General features: G+C 35.2%; 1 protein-coding gene across 3 annotated transcripts; it reads left to right on the top strand.

Annotated features, from left to right (window-relative positions):
- The first annotated feature begins 891 nt into the window (after positions 1 to 891).
- On the top strand, positions 892 to 4,335 carry LOC104222421 (uncharacterized). 3 transcript variants are annotated; one of them, XM_009773798.2, is made up of 3 exons: positions 892 to 1,080; positions 1,848 to 1,948; positions 3,034 to 4,335. In XM_009773798.2, exon 3 carries the CDS (start codon positions 3,093 to 3,095, stop codon positions 4,092 to 4,094), a length of 1,002 nt encoding a protein of 333 aa, XP_009772100.1. In that variant the 5' UTR covers positions 892 to 1,080; positions 1,848 to 1,948; positions 3,034 to 3,092; the 3' UTR covers positions 4,095 to 4,335. The 3 variants fall into 3 exon arrangements, with proteins under 3 accessions (XP_009772100.1, XP_009772042.1, XP_009771984.1); XM_009773740.2 differs by lacking the exon at positions 1,848 to 1,948 and having other exon boundaries at positions 892 to 1,172; XM_009773682.2 differs by lacking the exon at positions 1,848 to 1,948 and having other exon boundaries at positions 893 to 1,080.
- Positions 4,336 to 17,612: the final 13,277 nt, after the last annotated feature.

Here is a 17,612-nt window from a genome sequence, read left to right as displayed (position 1 = left end):
CCACTTTTAAATCTGGCTATTTTTTAATTTCTCCCGTAAACTATACATTAGATATAAAAACAGTTGGTGAGGAGATTTATTATAGAATTAATATGGGGAAATTGTAAATAATTTCGCGTCAAACTTTGATTAGAGACCATCCTAATCCATATCAACCTAGTAATAATATGATAATATCGCAAATGACGATATTATTTGTGACTAGGTCCAATTTCAGAGGAGTCATGGCTCATGCTTTAAGAAGATAATTTCTTCCTTGGAAATGTCGTTGTCAATTACACAATATAAAATACGCCATACCCATTAATTAAAAAGGGGTACCAGAATGAAAATGCACCATTTGAACATTTAACATGTACATATTGAATAACGAATTTTCGGGTGTAAGATAGTTTTTCCATGAAAAAATAATAATAAAAAATTACCTTTGATACTAATTGGAATTGAGTTAGATTTTAAAGTTGATGGCACATTATAGTACATACTCGATAGGAATGGGACATTGACTGATTGACGAATTGTGGTGGTGTTTCGTGATAGGTATGAGTAATGGCGGAGCCATATTAGTCTAAGTAGGCATTTGGAAATAAAAATTATAATTCTTTTAAAAAATTAGTATTTGAAATTAATTGAAAAATAGTATTTATAATTTAAAATTATATTTGAACATACATTTCACTTGAAAAAATATTCTAGTTCTACGAGCGATAATTTTCTTAAATTTTTAAAAAAGTTGTCAAAATCACTTTTTGACTTCTAAAATACTCATTTTCGAAAAATTTCGAAAAATTTACAAAAATTTGATTTATTTTATGGACAAACAGGGCCTAAAAATAATCGGTTGAAAACAAAAAACAAAATTGACATGTAAAATAATTTCCTCCGTATCATACGCGCACCTTTACGTGTTCCACCCCTTTCCCCGGATTCTTTTCTTCTTCTTCTTTGGCACTTGTCTTTCTCTTCACATACATTTGTTTACTCTCCTTCCAAATTAAAGAATGAGGAACTTTGAGAGTAAAGACCCTATCGATTGATTGTCAAAGCTCCAACATTGAATTTCACTCAGCAGGAGTATAGGTGATGACAAATGCTTTCATTGTAATTTCAATTGCTATTTGTCTTCTCAATCAGTAGTTCACAAGATTGCAACTTTAACTAGATTATGCCCGGTACTTTTCCCCCTTTTAAAATTTCTTCTAAATAATATGTTAGGAATTGTTTTTTTCTTCTTTATTTCTTGGATTTTTGATATTTGCCAACTAGTTTGCTTGTCTTTGTTGTGTGTGGAAATTGGAAGTTGGATTAAAGAAGGGTTAGTGTAAAAATTTCAGCTTTCATCTGGAAATCACAACTCTGTTTACTGTTATTGTCAATATTTATCTTGATAACGTGAATCTCTGCGTTTGGTCAACCCTTTTCTTCTACCTATATATAACTAATAGGTCCCTAGACAATTGATATAGTGGGATTTCAACTGTATATGCAGAAGAGTTTATGAATTGAAGTGATGCATATATAACGCAATATTTTATCACCCCAATGAGCTTGTTTAGTTAAATGGCATGGAAAGTGTTAAGGAAAAACAAGCCCGGTAATGGATTTCTTTGCAAAGTCTGTTAAGGATGTGCGACAATTAACTCATCGTCAAGCAAAAATCATGCACAAATTTAAGCTTAGGAAGAAGCAATAACTAAACGTTTCCTTTTGAGGAGTTTGATGGGTGCTGATTGCTGAAGAAATAAAGGGTGACATGATTAAGCTTCTTTTGGTGCTAAAGAGAATGTACCTGGATTAGATCCTGATCAAGCTAAAGGGTGACATGATCTATTATCTTAAATATATAGATCCTGGATTAGAAGAGCCGATATTGAAGCTGCTGCAAAGGTAGATCGAGGATTGTTGCTACATTGTTCTTGTTTTGAAGGAAAGGAATCACTAAACGAGAGTAAGATTTCATAACATTGTCAGCAGATTTCCTCAAATCTTCCTTAAACTAACACGTCTCACAACTAGTCACAAGTCACGATCCCCTCGTCTTCTAGACTCCTCCTTCCTCGATAGTCTAACAAGGTTTTATTCAACTGGATTAACATGATCCTTTATACTTGCTAGATTAGCTACGCCCAATCCTGATAAGCACCTTATATGTGCTACTTTTGAGTCTTGAAGCAAGCAATCCTTTACTATAGTAATGCTGCAGAAATATTATACATGGATGTGATAATAACCTAATTCATGTACAAGTCTCATCAGACTACTCTGCAATTTGAGTTCAGGAATAAGCTGATCTCAGATAAACCAAGTAAAATTTGCTTCTTGAGCTTCTGTTCTCTGCATATTATGCAGACAGCAGAAAGAAGATGTTGATGTAATACATAATCATGAAGTGAAAGGTCACAAATTTGTAATCGTATTTCTGTCTGAGCCGAATTTTGTACATGTTAATTGCCTCCTGGATTAAACTATCGAGCCTTCCGACCAGCTAATTAGGCTTGCTATGACTTTTATTTTAAACATATCAACAAAATGAGACCTTTCTCGTGGCCCTATTCAGAAAGGGGTTTAACCTTGTTATCCTTTCTTATTTGGTTTCCATGGAACTGGTCTTTCTTGTCTGATTAATACCCTCTAATTATGTAAGCTCCTTTCAACTCCAGTATGCCTTAAATAAATTTAGACGTTATTTCTAGATGTTTGAAGCACTAATATTAAAATTCAGATATTGGTGTCAGCATATGAATTGATAAGACACGTACATGTTCGGACATTCTTTGTGAATACTGCAGTAACTTCATCTTGTGCAGTGGTCCTTTGTCTGCCTCTGCTCGATGATTGATGAACGGAAATTGGTTATCTGCAGACTACTCATCTCTTCATTGACCTTATATCATAACTTTAATCTCTTATCAGTTAACCACCTAAAAGATCTGGATCATTGTTTCATATTGTGATTTGCAAAATAAATGGTGGTTTGTCTTTTGATTGTTGATGATCTAACTTTACTTGAAATGATACCATGTATTCATCCAGGTAATTGCAGTCGCAGTTAGTCCCTTGATCACCTAACTTCAGTTTATGAACAGAGGGAAATGGCATCTTTAGTCCACCTGCCATCTGCAACATCAGCAGTTACTTCGCGACATGCACGTCATAAACAGCTGCAATTGTTGAAAATCCAAAGAGTGCCAAATGGAATGACCTTTCCTTGTATGAGCCGTAAGTCGTTCACTATTTGCTGTTCAAATCAGTCTCCATGGGAACCTGCACCTGTCACTTATGTTCCTAGTGATAATATTGAAGATAAATTTTTGGAAGGGACAACCAATATATTTGAAACCATGTCGTCCAGCAAACCAGCTGAATCTTCATTAACTGAGGCCGAAGGCCTCACTGATGTAAAGAATCAGCCACCTTTGCAGCTCCAATACCTCCAATGGCCTGTGTGGGTTCTTGGCCCTGCAGTTCTCTTAGCCACTGGGATGGTGCCAACTTTGTGGCTGCCTATTTCATCAGTTTTCATTGGTCCCAACATAGCCAGCCTTCTTTCCTTGACTGGACTTGATTGTATTTACAATCTTGGAGCAAACCTATTTCTCCTGTTAGCCGATTCTTGTGCTCGTTCACCAGACACCAGTGAAGATTCCAGCAGCAAGCCGCCTTTTAGTTATCAGTTATGGAACATGGTCGCAAACATTATGGGTTTAGTCATTCCCTTGACAGTACTTTTTGGTTCTCAGAACAGTTTCCTTCAGCCTCAACTTCCTTTCATTTCTTATGCGGTGCTCTTGGGTCCCTATCTCCTGCTTCTATGCATACAGATACTCACAGAGATGCTGACATGGCATTGGAAGTCACCAGTGTGGTTGGTGACACCGGTAGTTTATGAAGCTTATCGTGTGTTGCAATTGATGAGGGGTTTAAAGCTCAGTGCAGAACTCGCTGCACCATCATGGATGCTGCATACCATTAGAGGACTAGTCTGCTGGTGGGTACTCATTCTTGGCATGCAGCTCATGAGAGTCGCTTGGTATGCTGGTTTCACTGCTCGGGCTCATCAGAAACAGCTGCACACCCTTCCTGATGTTGATTAGGTCCAAATGATTGACTTTCCTTTTTTTCTTTGGTTTACAGAACGAAAAGATGGTTGGAATTGAATTGGTATAGGCTTCTCTTTCCCCCCCCCCCCCTTTCTTCCCGTTTCTTGTTACTGTTGTGCATAAGGAGTTGGCCTTTAGAGTAACTACTAAGATGTATGTTACCAGAAAACGAACAAAAAAATGTATACATCCAGATATTTGTTTAGTTAAAGGTGCTTGCAGTTTCTCTCTAAAATATATCTCTGAGTGCATCATGTTGTTTGACTGTTACATGAATTGTGGAAGGAACAATTCAGGTAGAAAGTTTCTTGCTATAATTTTAACTTGTGTACTAAGACGTGTCCTGCCTCTGTACCTCACAATGTAGGAGTAAGGTCTGCGTACACGTTATTCTCCCCAAATTCTACTTGTGGAATTTTATTGGTTTTTGGTGTTGTTGTTGTTACAAAGACGCCTTTCCTAATCCCCATAAATCCCCCTCCAGAAAAAAACAAAAGGACTTTTGAACAAAGATATTATGAATGGATCAATTAGTCTTGCAAGACAAATTCTAGTACGAGGCAAAAAATGTTAGTAAAATTGATTTTTTTTAATCTCTTAAGGCTTTGGTTGTGCTGAATTATCTGTATCTATAGTTCTATGTTGGTGGGAGATACTTTCTCCGGTCCACAATAAGTGATCAATTTGGTTTTTTATTTTGGTCTAAAATAAATGTCCATTTATATAATCAAGAAAAAATTCAATTTGTTTTTCCAAAATTACCCTTATATACGTATTCATAAAAAGTCATTTACTTCTCACATTTGAGAAGAGAAATAAGTGCTATTATAACTATGCCGCAATATTTAATTAAGAGTAGTTTAGTCACACTAGTTATTTTTGTCTATAATTTAGTATTTTCTTCCAAGATAAATTAGTCACTTATTGTGGACCGGAGGTAGTAATACATATAGTGAAATAATCAGTGTGCATACAAGGTCACCGTACTTAAAAAAAAATGTCAAAAGGCAGAGAGTTAAAAATACACAACTTTGTTTAAAGTTAGTGGGCTGGTTGGTAGCTGTTGGCTGTTAGTGGCTGATCAGTCAAATTCTATAGTTCTAGAATGTTATGATAAATATTACATTATAGTGTATGTCTACTCTTCTTTCATGATCTTCATCTCAAATGCTTAATGACATATTTAATGACATATTTTGTATGTTTAATGACATATTCCATGACATATTTTCTTTATTTTTTATGCCTATATAAAGGCCTTGTAATAGATAGGAAAATACACACAATTGAAGAAGAAAATCTCTCTCTTCTCTCTATCTCCATTTCTTGTTCATGTTTTACTAAATTGTTTTTATTTCCTTGTTCCATATTGTTACTTTGAGTTATATTTCGTAACGCATTATCAGCACGAGTCTCTAATATTTCATTTATATCATCATACCTACAACATTTCATATGTCATGTTGATAGTTTGCTTATATTGTCTATTTTAGTCACATTATATTTTCACTAATGTTTTGGTCTTCTTCAACTTCAAAGTAAGCCACAAAATTTCGTATGGTCTTTCCATATCTCGGCATGAAAATGAAAAAGAGTTAATATGCTAGTTTGGAGCGGATGAAACAAGGTAGGACCATCATATGCTAATATTTGGTCCGTTAAATAGCCTTTTAGTGGTTCTATAAATTATAACATAATTACTACAAAAGTTAGACATGTATATTAGGTAGATAATAATTACTACTATATCCTAGAGGTCCCATGAAACTAAATTTCAAACATGTTAGAGTTAAATACTGTTAATCTGGAAAAGGTGATTTTCTTACTCATAATAGTTATGTCACATGATCATGTTGGAGGAATGATCATATTACTTCAAGGATTTTAATAGGTTAGTAATACTATGTTGAGATTTTATTCCGATTTTGTTTGGCTTCGTGATGTGATTCTATTGCTTCTTTGAGAAAGAAAAAATTTTGCGAGTGAAAAACTGTATACTTAGGTTTCTATTTTGGTAAAGGCAATGTTTTTCATTAATCTTCTACTTTAGGCACAGGAAAAATAATGTCAATTATATTATGATCCATACTAATCTAACTAGATGCAACATGTTTTTTTATGTTGATAGTTGGCAAAGTGATATCATTATGTTTTACTAGTCTATTTTGACATCTTCTGTTAACAGAATATGCTAGCAATAGTTATTACTCATGATTATTTGCTTTCTGAAATTGTATATTTAATTATGTGTTTCAATTCTTGTGTACGTTTTATGTAATCATCATGCATTAGTTTGCAGTAACACATCATATAGCAATAACGCTACATGGTGACTTTCTGTTTTGAAATGTTTATATGTAAGATACTAGTACACGAGTTTGTACTCCATCATATTTTTGTTGATAATAGTTCTTATCATTTCTATTTACTTATTTGTGGCTACATAAAATTATGTTCCATTCCTAAAAGTGAATGAGACAATTTGTGATAAATATTATATGAGGGTATGACGATGGGTTCAAGTCCCAACGCACCATAAGTATAAGACATCTGGTTTAAGTCCTGATGCTCCATGATGACAAGAGTTGGATTTAAGTCCCAATTCATTATAGCCTAACATGCCTTTATATGGGTAAGACATTGGGTTTGAGTTGCACTATACCATATTGATGATATATAATGACTAAAGAAAAATAATATATTTTTTATTAAAGGCATGAAGATTGTCCACTTGATTTGCTCCATTCTTGAGGTGAATGTGGTGGCAGTGCATAATAAGTTTAAATGAAGACAAGTGGTTGAACAACGAACCTTGGCGTTCCAAAAATCAAAATAATAATAATCATCACTATGATTATAAAAGGAGAACAATAAGGGTTCTCAAAATAGTCCTTCAAAATGTGAAGGCAATTTTTGTCATCAAATTGGTATGAAAATAATAAAGCACGTCGCTGATTATGATCCATTCCTTGAAAAAAATGTGACTTGTGATAAGCATTGAGAATGCAAACCCATTCCTAAAGTTGAATGTGGCAATATGTGATAAAAGCAATGAATAAAGATATGCAATTCATGATTATATGAATACCACGCAACTCACCTCTAAAGGAGGTTTGAGTGAAATAAAGAGAATAAATATTATTGTGTGGTTACCTGAATATGTCACTGGTCGCGTACATGTGATACGCCAAATATTATTTTGTCATGCCTTATAAAAGTTATTAAAGGCAAAATTAAATCAAGAAATGATTTTGCTTATGGTAATTCTGTCCATGACAATTTATTATGATATAAGTTTCTCCGTGAAGGAGACATTTACCATATGAATGGTATGATAAAAGATCTTGTAGTACAAAAGTTATTAAGAGCTCCGGAAAAATTAATTTGTTACTATCCGGATGAATAAAATTATTCATGACATTGATATTGTAAAGTCTCAAAAGAAACTTTTTGAGTTTCAAATGTATAAGTCAAAGTGGTTGGCATGTTGAGACTATAAATGAAAGGAGGATTGAATATCTTCATATTTCTATAATCACACCGGGTAAATATGAAAGGTTACCCGATTTTCTTTCTTTTTGTACTACACAAATATAAGTATGATAATGGAATCATATGTCACAAGTAAACTAGAGGTTTACTAAAACAAATATTAATTGGCATAACCGGTTGATCATCCTAGTTCAATTATGATGCGAAAAATTAATTGAGAATTACATTGACATATACTGAAGAATAGAAGATTCTTCAGGAATTATCTTGTGCTGCTTATTCTCATGATATACCAGTTAAGGTTAGGATTGAATCTCTTTGATTTCTGGAACAAATAAAATGTGATAAATATATGGGTCCAGTCACCTGCCATGTGGATCGTTTACTATTATATGATTTTAATAAATGCATCTATTCTATGGTCACATGTGCATTTGTTATCAACTTGCAGATTGGCTTTTGCAAGATTGCTTGCTCGAGTTATTAGAGCACAGTTTCAGAATATAAATTATGATGATTTATCTTAATAATACTGGTTTAAATCCAAGTTGGTTTAGCAGAAATTGTATGCCTCCAATTATAGCTAAATTATTGGTTATGAGAACAAAACTCCCAAAAATAAAATTTGGTATGAGACGTATTATTTACTATACAGCAGCACTTGTACTCATCTAGCCAAGTTATAAAATTTCTCCCTATCACAATCGGTTCAAAGTCAGGAAGCAAATAATTTCTATATAGAAATATGGATGTACTATATGATTTAATTATGCTACCAAAATGCACAAAGATGAGTTCCCAAAGAAGGTTATGAAATGTGTTGGTGATCCCAACATTAGGGGGAGAAAATGGGCAGCTGAGAAAGTGATACGTGAAATGAATTATTATGAATACATATAGATCCTCGTACAAGAAAATATGAACTTGAAGTTCAAGTGATAATTCATTTACAAATTATTGTCAGACGCATTTGTTGACTCAAAACTAAATGTCATATTTCAGCTGCTAACGCTCCAAATAGAATAAAATCCATGAGGGACAGAGTCTATGGCACGCATGAAGCGTAACAAACCAATCGGTTCCAAAAATAAAACTCCTTGAAGAAGAGGGGCAAATATTCAAAATGTTCATAATAAGGAGGCAAGCGCCCTAGAAGAGCACCACGACATAACACTTCATAAGACCTCATGGGAAAAGCTCAGGTACTTAAAAATAATGAGATAAAGAGATCTCAATAAGTTGTGTCTTTATTAGGTAATAATGGAACCGACGTAAAGTGATCGTCGACGATATTGTTAATATAATGTAGCGCTAAATATTATTAATATTGACGAGGATCTTGAGCTCAAATCTGTCATGAAATTTGGACAGATAAATGATTGGCCAAAATAAAATAAAATAAATATGCAATCAAGATTGATTTCACCTGAAAAATGTGAAGTTAGACGGATAGTCCAAACACCTGAAAGTATAAAGCCAGTGGAGGTATAAATGTGTTCTTGTGCGAAGAAAGACAAGTCGATAGACATAAAGACGACTTGTGTCACAAGAAGATATGTAAATATCCTGGCATTTCAGATTTTAATCTAGCAATACATGAAAAATGTGATATGCATATAATGGAAATTATTGAAGGATTTAGATTGTTCTGAAGCATATTAAGTTTCCAGGAATTTATTAAATAAAACTTCAATAATCCTTATACGGATTGAAACATTCAGGGCGCATGTGGTATAATCGCCCAAGAGAGTACTTGTTGAAAGAAGGGTACAATAATAATTCAATTTGCCCTTGTGTCTTTATAAAAGGATCTGGATTTGAATTTGTTATAATCGTCGTGTATATCATTAGAACTCCCGGGGAGCTTCCTGAAGCAATAGACTGTTTAAAGAAAGAGTTTGAAATGAAAGATCTTGTAAAGACAAATTCTTGGTCTACAAATTGAGTATATGAAAGATGAAATTTTTGTTCATCAATCAGCATACACTGAAAAGATTTTAAAGTGATTCTATATGGATAAATCACATCCATTGAGTACCCTGATGGTTGTGAGATCACTCGATATAAATAAAGATCCATTCAGACCTCATGAAAATAATGAAGAAACTCTTGGTCCTGAAGTACCATATCTTAGTGCAATTGATGTACTAATGTATCTTGCTAACACTACAAGGCATGACATAACTTTTTCAGTTAATGTCTTAGCAAATAGCTCTGCTCCTATAAGGAGACATTGGAATGAAATCAAACATATATTGCGTTATCTAAAAGGGACTACCGATGTGGGCTTATTTTATGGCAATGATTACAATTCCGGTCTTGTTGGTTATACCGATGCGGGGTATTTATCTGACACACACAAGGTTTGATCTCAAACATGCTATGTGTTTACATATGGAGGCACTGCCATATCTTGTTATCGACTAAGCAATCAATCGTGGCTACTTTATCTAATCATGCTGAGATAATTGCTATTCATGAAGAAAGTCGAGAATGTGTACGGTTGAGGTCTATAATACATCTTATTCGAGACAAATGTGGTTTGAAGTGTTGCAAACTACCTACAATTTTGTATGAAGACAATATAACATGCATAACTCAAATTGAAGGGAGGATTCATAAAAGGAGCTAGGACAAAGCACATTTCACCAAAGTTATTTTTCATGATCTTCAAAAGAATGGTGATATCAATGTGCAACAGATTCGTTCAAGTGATAATATGGCTGATTTGTTCACCAAATCTCTACCGACGTCAACCTTAAAGAAACTAGTGTACAAGATTGGGATGTGAATGGTCAAGGATACGAATTGATGTTCTCATCAGGGGGAGTTAATACGCGTTGTACTCTTTTTCCCTTACAAGGTTTTGTCCCACTGGGTTTTCTTTGCAATATTTTTAACGAGGCAACCAAAAGGCGTATTTCTAAACATGTGTACTCTTTTTCCTTCACTGAGATTTTTTTCCCATAGGGTTTTTTCCTAGTAAGGTTTTAACGAGGCACATTATCTATGGACATCCAAGGGGGAGTGTTATGATAAATATCACATTATAGTGGATGTCTACTCTTCTTCCATGATCTTCATCTCAAATGCTTAATGACATAATCAATGACATATTTTGTATGTTCGATGACATATTCCATGATATATTTTCTTCACTTTTTATGCTTATATAAAAGCCTTGTAACAGATAGGAAAATACACACAATTGAAGAAGAAAATCTCTTCCTTCTCTCTATCTCCATTTCTTATTCATGTTTTACTAAATTGCTTTAATTTCCTTGTTCCATATTGTTACTTTGAGTTATATTTCATAATATAGAATTAATTTTTTATGGTTAGAAGAAATCATTTGTGGTGGAAATATGAACAAACCAGATCCTTCTGAGACTTAAAATAGAGTGTCGTGATATCATTGGTAATGTTTTAATGCTTTTTCTAGCTTTCAAGTTATATTAAATATTTTCACCAGCACCTGTTAGAAAAGTCTAGTTCACATTATAGCAGGACAAACATTGTATTATTCTACTGTCTAACCTCTAAAATGCGTTAGTCAACAAAGATTGTGGTTGAACTGATCTCCACCTTATTCTATATTCTAGTTGTTCTTTTTGCATATTTAATCAATAAGGTCTCTACTACACCAAGGATAGATTTATCTTTTTTCGAAAAACTGGTCCAAAAATAATGTTTGACAAATACAAATTTGTTGGCTGCTACTTGGTATTGGTTGTAGGTCAGAAAATTATTTTCTATCAAAAAGGAAAATTGTTTTTATGGTTTGCTTTCATAAAAAATATCATATTGCACTTTTAATACTCACATTAGTTTGTTAATTGCGCGTCTTTGCAATCACCTTTTGCCTTTGCTTTTTAATGCTAATCCAATGGACCTTCGTGTCGGTAGCATCGATCGTCCCCATTGCCCATTCCATTCAAGAATTTCTTCAGTATTATTCCATTGATATAATTCAACAATATGCGAGCTATATTTAATAACAGTAATATATATTCGGTTCGTTTATACTCTATCTCGATTATTTTATTAGAAATATTATAATAATAATAATAATAATAATAATAATAATAATAATAATAATAATAATAATAATAATAAGTGAGATGCGTTACGTATTAAATCTAATAAACTATACATACTCTTTGCAACAAATTGATTTTATATTTATTAGAATAGACATCAAATTACATGTTTTTTTCTCACTTGGTGTTAAGGTGAGTTTTCATGAAATGTCATCTTAAATATTTTTCGTAATTTTCGTTTACTTCCTATTATTTAGAGGTATTAGTATCTGACTGCATTGCATCAATACAAGATCCAATAATTTATTGGATGTTCATTCTGATATGATAAAATAAATTCTTACACTTATTTTTACATAAAGAAAATATGCTGAGAAATGAGTTCCTTTCTATTTTCGAAGGCCAAACGGAATTTCTTGAATCTAATACTTAAATGGTAGATTGACTGTATTGGGAAAAAACTGAATTTATATTAAAAATGATGTGGCATGACACGTGGATTAGTTGAATGGTCAAAGAACAGCAATTGACTAAGAGGCACGGTGAAAACAGCCACGGGAAGAAGAATTTAAATAGGCACGAGACGATGTATAGATACGAGTCTCGTACCAATTTAAATTATTTACAGCCAACGGATTAGAAGGCATTGAAAGCAAGGATCAGATGACAGAAAGGAGTCCAAATTCATTATTAAATGTCTGATACGTTATAAAGTTGGTATTTAATAGGAATGATTGTATAACGGCTTATTTAATGTCATTTATTGCTCATGATTATATCATTAAAGCTGAGGCTTTATTCCTTTACCTAGAATGATCTATAAAAGGAAGAAGTATCATCATTTGTAAGGACACGAAATACTATTGAGAATACACTGAAATACTTATCTATTTACCTTCTACCATTGTTCTCAAAAGTATTTTATTTTTTGTCTCCTGATTATCAGTAACCCGAATTTCTCTTTTAGCTTTGACCAAAGACTCAGATTTTTGGTGAAACAAATTGGTTCTGTTACCAGGAATCTGATAATCTTTCCTTTTTAAGCTATATCTTATCTATTATCGTCACCATGTCAAACAATAACGCCGACAACAACAGTAACAACACATTGGGAAACCATGAGAATCAAATACATCAAAATCAAGATACCGTGGTTCCCTCTCCTTTAAATTCACCACGTCAATCTCGTGAAGGCACTCCTGTTACTGAATCCCGTGCTGATCAACAAGAACAATCTGAACATTTTGAAGGAGTTACAACTGAAGCTTTGCAAAAGCTAATCGATGCACAAGTCGGCAAAGCTCTTCAGGCACTTGTTAGTCGATTGCCTGCTGCGCCACCTACACCGACTCCTAATAATAATACATTGGAGAACCCCCGCTCTGGTCTTGATAATTCTGGAAACGGAGCAACCCCCAGTGAACCACAAGAAGGGGGACCAGGTAATTTAAATAATTCATATTTGCAAATTTTAGTACTAACCTTGCAGAAACAGCTGAAGGAACAAAATGAGCGAATAGAACAAATCCCTAGAGTTCCACCTGTAATAAAAGGAGTAGACATGGACAAATACTCACAACAACCATGGAAGCCTAGTGCTGCTCCCCTTCCAATTCCGAAAAAATTCAAAATGTCTGACATCCCGAACTATGATGGTACTACAGACCCACGTGACCACGTGACTGCATTTACAACCGGCGTGAAAGGCAACGACTTGACCAAACAAGAAATTGAATCAGTATTGGTCAAGAAATTTGGAGAAACACTCACCAAGGGTGCATTAACCTGGTATTCTCTTTTATCTGAAAATTCTATTAATTCTTTTGCTGAGCTTGCAGATTCTTTTATTAAAGCACATTCGGGAGCACAAAAAGTTGAGAAAAGGATGGAAGATATTTTCAAAATCAAACAAGGGGATTCGGAGTTGCTTAGAAACTTCGTTGATAGATTCCAACGTGAAAGAATGACTCTACCTCGTGTGCCAGACAATTGGGCTGCTATAGCTTTTGCAAGTAATTTAAATGACAAAAGTTTTGAAGCCACAAGACGACTCAAAGAAAGTCTTCGAGAATTTCCTGCAACTACATGGAATGATGTTTACAACAGGTATAGCACGAAGCTGCGAATCGAAGAAGATACCGTACCTAAGCTCCATCATGAAGAAAGGGGCGGTACCCGAAGGTCAGATTCCGAAAAAAGATCAGGTAAAAACAGGTACGATCCATATATGGGACCCGCAGGAAAGGACCCACGGTCGAAGCAAGATAACCAGCAATACGATCAAAAGTCAAGGAACCGGGATTCTGGCTCTTCTTCAAAGTTCAGGAATGATCGGAATAGACAATAATCACGTGATGATGACAGGAGTTTAAAGGCACGATTCGGTGGATATAATTTTAACGTCTATACCTTCGAGCTCGTAGCTGTTTTAAGAAGCATGGGAGATAAGGTACGGTGGCCGAAAGAAATGCAGTCAAATCCAAGTAGACGCAATCCGGATCATTGGTGCGAATTTCACAACGATCACGGGCACAAAACTTCAGAATGCAGATTCCTGCAAAGTGAAGTAGATCATTTATTGAAGCAAGGATACCTCACTGAGTTATTTAGTGAGAAAGGAAAACAAGCTTATATGAAAAACAGACAAGAACCACCACAACCTCCTTCACCCAAGAGGACAGTGAATGTCATAAGCGGGGGAGAAGATATTCATGGCATAACTTACACAGCTTCCAACAAGGTTTCTAAGGTAACGATTACACACGGGAAACGGGTGCGGCAGGTCCTTGACAATGAAAGCATTTCGTTCGATGACGCAGATAACGAAGGAGTGACAACTCCACATAATGATGCACTGGTAATATCTTTACTTGTATATGATACTAATGTAAAGCGAGTTTTGATTGATCCAGGAAGTTCTGTAAATATTATATTACTAAGGGTACTGCGGGAAATGCAAGCTGAAGACAAAATGTTACCCAAGGCGCACACCTTGTCAGGCTTCGACAATTCAAGTGTAGTAACAAAAGGTGAGGTAATACTAACAACTTTTGCTATGGGTGTTGTGAAGGAAACTAAATTTCAGGTAGTTGATATGGAAATGGCCTACAATATGATCATGGGAAGGCCATGGATACACGATATGGATGTTGTCCCATCAACCCTGCATCAGGTTATCAAATTCCCATCACCATGGGGAATTTGTCAACATTCGTGGGGATCAGCAGATGGCCAGAAATGTCAACGCTGTAACAAGTACGAGCGCCGCAAATAAAGCAAAATAGCAATTACAGGAAACAGTTGAAAGTAAAAAAGATCAAACTTCAACTGAACAAGAGAAAACAGATTTGGACTCAAGGCCTGACACAATTCAAGAACCTGAAGAGAATGAAAGCATCAAAACGACGATTGAAGAGCTTGATGCAGTGATGTTATTTGATCAACAGCCTGAACGGAAGGTTTATATCGGGGCTAATTTAAACACGAACATGCGAGGTATGATAATCGAATTTTTAAAAGCTAACTTAGATTGCTTTGCTTGGTCCCACGCTGATATGACAGGGATACCACCAAATGTGATGACTCACAAACTCAACGAGGACCCTTCTTTCACACCAATAAAGCAAAAGAAACGGAAACAAGGTGCTTTCAAGAACCAGGTGATTCAGGATGAAGTCCAAAAATTATTAAAAATCGGATCAATCCGTGAGGTAAAATATCCAACTTGGTTAGCTAATACGGTGGTTGTACCCAAGAAAAATGGTAAGTGGCGTGTTTGTGTAGATTATACTGATTTAAATAAAGCATGTCCAAAAGATTCCTTTCCCTTACCACATATAGATCAACTAATTGATGCGACCGCAGGTCATGAACTTTTAAGTTTTTTAGATGCATACTCAGGATATAATCAAATCAAAATGGATCCTGGTGATGAAGAAAAAACTTCTTTCATCACAGACAGGGGGACTTATTGTTATAAAGTAATGCCCTTTGGTCTCAAAAATGCTGGGGCAACCTATCAAAGGTTGGTCACCAAAATGTTCCAAGAACATTTAGGGAAAACAATGGAGGTATATATAGACGATATGCTCGTCAAAACCCAGCAATCTCATGATCATATTTCTCATCTATCTATTACTTTTGAAATTTTGCGAAAATTTAATATGAAACTCAACCCAGAAAAATGTGCATTTGGAGTTGCATCAGGTAAGTTTTTGGGTTTTCTTGTTTCTAACCGTGGTATTGAAGTGAATCCTTCTCAGATCAAAGCAATAGAAGAAATCCCGGATATCCTTACTAATAAAAAGGAAGTACAACGATTAACGGGAAGAATTGCAGCTTTGGGGAGATTTATTTCCAAATCCTCAGAAAGGTGTTTTAAGTTTTTCTCTGCACTTAAAAAGCAAGATCATTTTGAATGGAATGAAGATTGTCAGCAAGCCCTTAGAAATTTGAAAACTTATTTGTCAAAACCACCGTTGTTGGCAAAACCGAAGGTAGGGGAAAAACTTCTCATTTATCTGGCCGTATCTGAAGTTGCGGTAAGTGTTGTTTTAGTCCGCGAGGACCAAGGTAAACAATCTCCTATTTATTACGTAAGTAAGTCCTTATTGGAAGCTGAGACACGATACCCACAGCTAGAAAAATTAGCATTAGCTTTGGTCATGGCATCTAGAAAGTTAAGACCTTATTTTCAATGTCATCCCATTGTTGTAGTTACTGCTTTTCCGCTTCGAAATATTTTGCATAAACATGAACTTTCAGGAAGATTAGCAAAATGGGCTATAGAACTAAGTGAATATGAAGTTATTTATCAACCCAGGACCGCTATAAAGTCTCAAGTACTAGCTGATTTCGTGGCTGATTTTAGCCAGGGGATGCATTTAGAAGCAGAAAAAGAATTATTAGTTTTTAATGGTGCGAACCCGGGGACTTGGGTTTTATACACTGACGGTTCATCTAATGTAAAAGGGGCAGGCTTAGGAATAGTCCTCGTACCACCTGCGGGTGAGACCATTAGACAGGCTATAAAATGTCATTCTATAACTAACAATGAAGCAGAATATGAAGCTGTAATTGCAGGTTTAGAATTGGCACGAGAACTCGGCATAACACAGATTATAATCAAGAGTGATTCTCAACTCGTGGTTAATCAGATGCTGGGGACTTACACAGCCAGAGAGTCACGAATGCAAGAATACCTCGCAAAGGTACGGGAGTTAGTAAAGCAATTCCAAACTTGGAAAATAGTGCAAGTCCCAAGAGATGAGAATGTAGAGGCAGATGCTTTAGCAAACCTTGCATCCGCAGCAGACGTGGCAAACAATACAGATGCTTCAGTCATACATCTATTTCATTCCGTTCTTGAACCTGACAAAAACGAGGTAAATTTTAATCATCTAACATGGGATTGGAGAAATGAAATTGTTGCCTTTTTACAGCACGGAACCGTTCCTAATGACAAAGGAAAGGCTTACGCGCTTCGCAAAAAAGCTGCACGATATTGTTTATATCAAGGTAATCTTTATCGAAAGATGTTCGGCGGACCACTAGCAAGGTGTCTCGGCCCTTCTCAAACCGAATATGTCATGAGAGAAGTACACGAAGGACATTGTGGGAATCACGCAGGAGGACGGTCACTGGTAAGAACGTTAATTCGCACAGGATATTATTGGCCTAAGATGGAAGAAGAGGCAACCAGTTTCGTGTCCAAATGTGATAAATGTCAAAGGTACGGCAATAATATGCACAGACCAGCTGAGTTACTACATCCTGTTTTAGCCCCTTGGCCCTTTATGAAATGGGGAATGGATATCGTAGGTCCACTTCCACAAGCAAAAGGTCAGGTAAAATTTCTACTTGTACTTACAGATTATTTCACTAAATGGGTAGAAGCAGGGGCATTTAAACAGGTACGAGAAAAAGAAGTTAAAGACTTCATATGGCGAAATATAATATGCCGCTTTGGAGTACCAAAGGA

The sequence above is a fragment of the Nicotiana sylvestris genome, chromosome 1 (assembly GCF_000393655.2).
Source record: "Nicotiana sylvestris chromosome 1, ASM39365v2, whole genome shotgun sequence".
Classification (NCBI taxonomy): Eukaryota; Viridiplantae; Streptophyta; class Magnoliopsida; order Solanales; family Solanaceae; genus Nicotiana; species Nicotiana sylvestris.
This window is presented reverse-complemented; position numbering and strand designations above follow the sequence as displayed.